This window comes from Tupaia chinensis, unplaced genomic scaffold (assembly GCF_000334495.1).
Source record: "Tupaia chinensis unplaced genomic scaffold, TupChi_1.0 Scaffold140534_1, whole genome shotgun sequence".
Lineage (NCBI taxonomy): Eukaryota > Metazoa > Chordata > Mammalia > Scandentia > Tupaiidae > Tupaia > Tupaia belangeri.
Window position 1 is genome coordinate 163,287 of NW_006200409.1, and position 2,958 is coordinate 166,244.

The 2,958-nt window shown below is 46.3% G+C and overlaps 1 protein-coding gene across 5 annotated transcripts in view; it reads left to right on the plus strand.

Moving 5' to 3' along the window:
- AFAP1L2 (actin filament associated protein 1 like 2) overlaps nucleotides 1-2,958 on the plus strand; it is a 122,212-nt gene that overhangs the window by 92,945 nt on the left and 26,309 nt on the right. For all 5 annotated transcript variants that reach the window (XM_006162757.3, XM_014593411.2, XM_014593410.2 and 2 more), the window contains one exon: nucleotides 1,843-1,933. In XM_006162757.3, the coding sequence (XP_006162819.1) occupies nucleotides 1,843-1,933 (91 nt within the window). The remainder of the gene's footprint in view (nucleotides 1-1,842; nucleotides 1,934-2,958) is intronic.

Consider the following 2,958-nt stretch of genomic DNA (forward strand, 5'->3'; position numbering starts at 1 on the left):
TTGATCCCTTTTTTTTTTTTTTTTTTTTTTGTAAGTTTACCATTAGAGAGAGGAAAAGAGAGTGAGAGACAGAGAGACAGGGACAGAAAAAGAGAAAGTAAGAAATTTCTCCCCTGGGATGTGGCCACACCACAACCTCTTCTTACCTGTTCTCCTCTCAGGACCTGGGCATGCACACACATGCACCCAGTGTGATTTTTCAAGCCGCCAGGTCCAGGAATCAAACCACACAGTCAGCCACCTGGGAGCCAGCCGCCTTAATCTCTATGCCACTTGCTGTCCCAGTTACCATGTCTTGAAGGCAGTTCTCTCCCACATCCTCATTTAATAGTCACCGCCTTCACCACCACGGTGATGACAACGAAAAGCAGAGCCTTTTCTCCTTAGCTCTGGGAGATTACGAGCGCTCTCCCTTGACCTCTGATAATCGGTCACTGTGTTTGCGTAGTTGTGTAACTCTCTTCTGAACCGTTTCATCATGGAGCTTGGCCAGGGGTTTATCTTGGCTCTTCCAGGACTCGGTCCTGTTCCTCTTCAGAAAGGTGAGGTAAAGCTTAAAAAGCCAGGTCAGGCCGCCTTTGGGATTCAGCTCACAGATTTTTCTTCTCTAGGCATTCTTCCTTAGTGCCAAATGTTTCTCACACCCTCCTTTGAGTCCCACAGAGCTTTGACCTCGTCCATTATAGCTACTCAAATATACTTGATGAGGAGTTTAGGAGTTTGTTTGTTTTTTTGTTTTTGTTTTTTTGTTTTTGTTTTTTTTTTGAGAGAGATTTTTGCTGTAGGGCATGTGTGTTCACTGGAGAGACAGAGAGACAGAGAGAAAGTGAGAAATCACCCCCAGAGTCAATGGCTACACTGCAATTCCTTCTCCTCCATTCTCCTCTTGGAATTCTGGACACACACATGCATGTGCCCAGCATGAGTTTCAAGGCTCCAGGTGCAGGACTCGAACCGTGGTCAGCCACGTGGGGGTTCAGCTCTCCAGCCATCATTCCACCTGCTAGCACATGATCAGGAGATCTTAACTCACCACCTAGTTAGGCCTTCCTTGATAGCAAGTCTGATGTGTCCCTCTACACGGGAGCTATCCATTATTTGCTGAACAAGTGATTGAACTACATAATGATCAAATTTGGAATTTAGAAACCCAGTTCACTTCCCTCATGAACCATTGATTAGCCTTTGTCTTTTTAGAAAGCAAATTCTATTTTAAATCCATATAGGGGCCAGCAGGTAGCATGGAGGTTAATGTGGTGAGATCCTGCGTGGCCTACTTTGTGGTTTGAGTCCCGGACCTGGAGGCAGGAAAAACATACCAGGCATGTGTACATGCATGCCCAAGATTCCAAGAACAGAAGGGAGGAGAAGGGATTGCACTGTGCCAATCCCCTCTGGGTGGTGATTTCTCACTTTCTCTCTCTGTATCTCTCTCTGTCTCTCTCTGGTGAGCGCACAAGCCTTATAGCAAACTAGAATGAATGAATGCTGTCTTATAAAAAGCTACCCCAATAGCCTGACATAACTAGGAGCTTAAAGTACAGTATGCATAATGAGCATAGTATCTGTAGAGGGCTCTGGAGGGCTGAGTCTCATTTTACACAGGGGGGCACTGAGTCTCTGCAAGGTTAGACAATAGCCCTGTAGCTGGCTGCAAACCAGAGCTATGGACCAGCCTGGTGATGTGGGATTCCTATTTCGGGTTCTCCCTCCCAACTTGTTTAATATCCATTCAGACATTTATTATTTTTTTTCTTCTGAACTTTCTCCTCCTTCCACCCAAAGGGTTATTTCTAAAATGTTGATATCTGAAAATGTTTGTTTTGTTTATTCATGCCACAGATTCCAGAACGGAAACAGCTCACCATCCCAAAGATTGAGTCTCCGGAAGGTTACTATGAAGAAGCTGAGCCATATGACACATCCCTCAATGGTACATTCAGGGCTGGGGCTTGCAGGGGTCCACATGCATCCTACACGGATGTCAGTGCTGACTTGTCTGGTGGTAGCCACTATGCCTGTCCTGGACTAGAAGCAGAGAACAGTCTGGGCTGCTGTTCCTGGACACCATGGCCCACATTGAGAACTCCACGCAGAGCATTTGGGCTTTAGTCTGAACAGGGAGCCAAGATCTCTAGCAGAAGCATCCTGCCTACAAGGAGATGCCAGGGGAGGCAGATGTGAGCAGGCTTATTGTGTCGGGTATTTCCTGTGTTCCCACCTGGAAGTTACAGGACTTAGCACGGAAAGATGACTGAGAAGGGACCAGTAGTTAGCATAATGGCTATGTCACTGGACTCCCATGTAGTTGACCGCAGTTCGAGTCCCAGACCTGGTGGCTTAACTCAGGCCGGGCACGTGGGCATGCATGCCCAAGATCCTGAGAGGAGAGTGAAGGAGAAGGGATTGTGGCATCGCCATCCCCCCTGGGGAGTGATTTCTTGCTTTCTGTCTCTCTGTCTCTCTCTCTGTGTCTTTCTGGTGAGCACACCCACCTAGCAAAAACCCCCCCAAAAAAAAAAAAAAGAAGGATAACTGTTCTGTCTAAGGGGCACAGCACCCCAGTAAGCCACAGAAATGGTGGCCAGACTGAATCTGAGCTCAGTTTGCATGTCTTTTCACTGACTAATAGTTATTGTGCTCTGTACTCCTATTGTGGGTCATGACCAGAGCCTGGCTGTCACAGCTCTTAGATGTAGTGAGAGCAGACAGTTGACAAATCCACATAGAATGTGTTGGGTGGTGATATGAATTAGGAAGGAAAACAACAGGGACCGGGTTGCAGGAAAAGATATTTCTGTTCTGTTACATTAATTTATTTATTTGTTGTGATTTTCAAGCCACCGGGTCCAGAACTCGAACCACATTTAGTCATGTAGGTAGGAACCCAGTGCCTTAACTACCACAACACCTGCTGGCCCCAAAATGCTTTTTTTTTTTTTTTTTTTTTTTTTGACA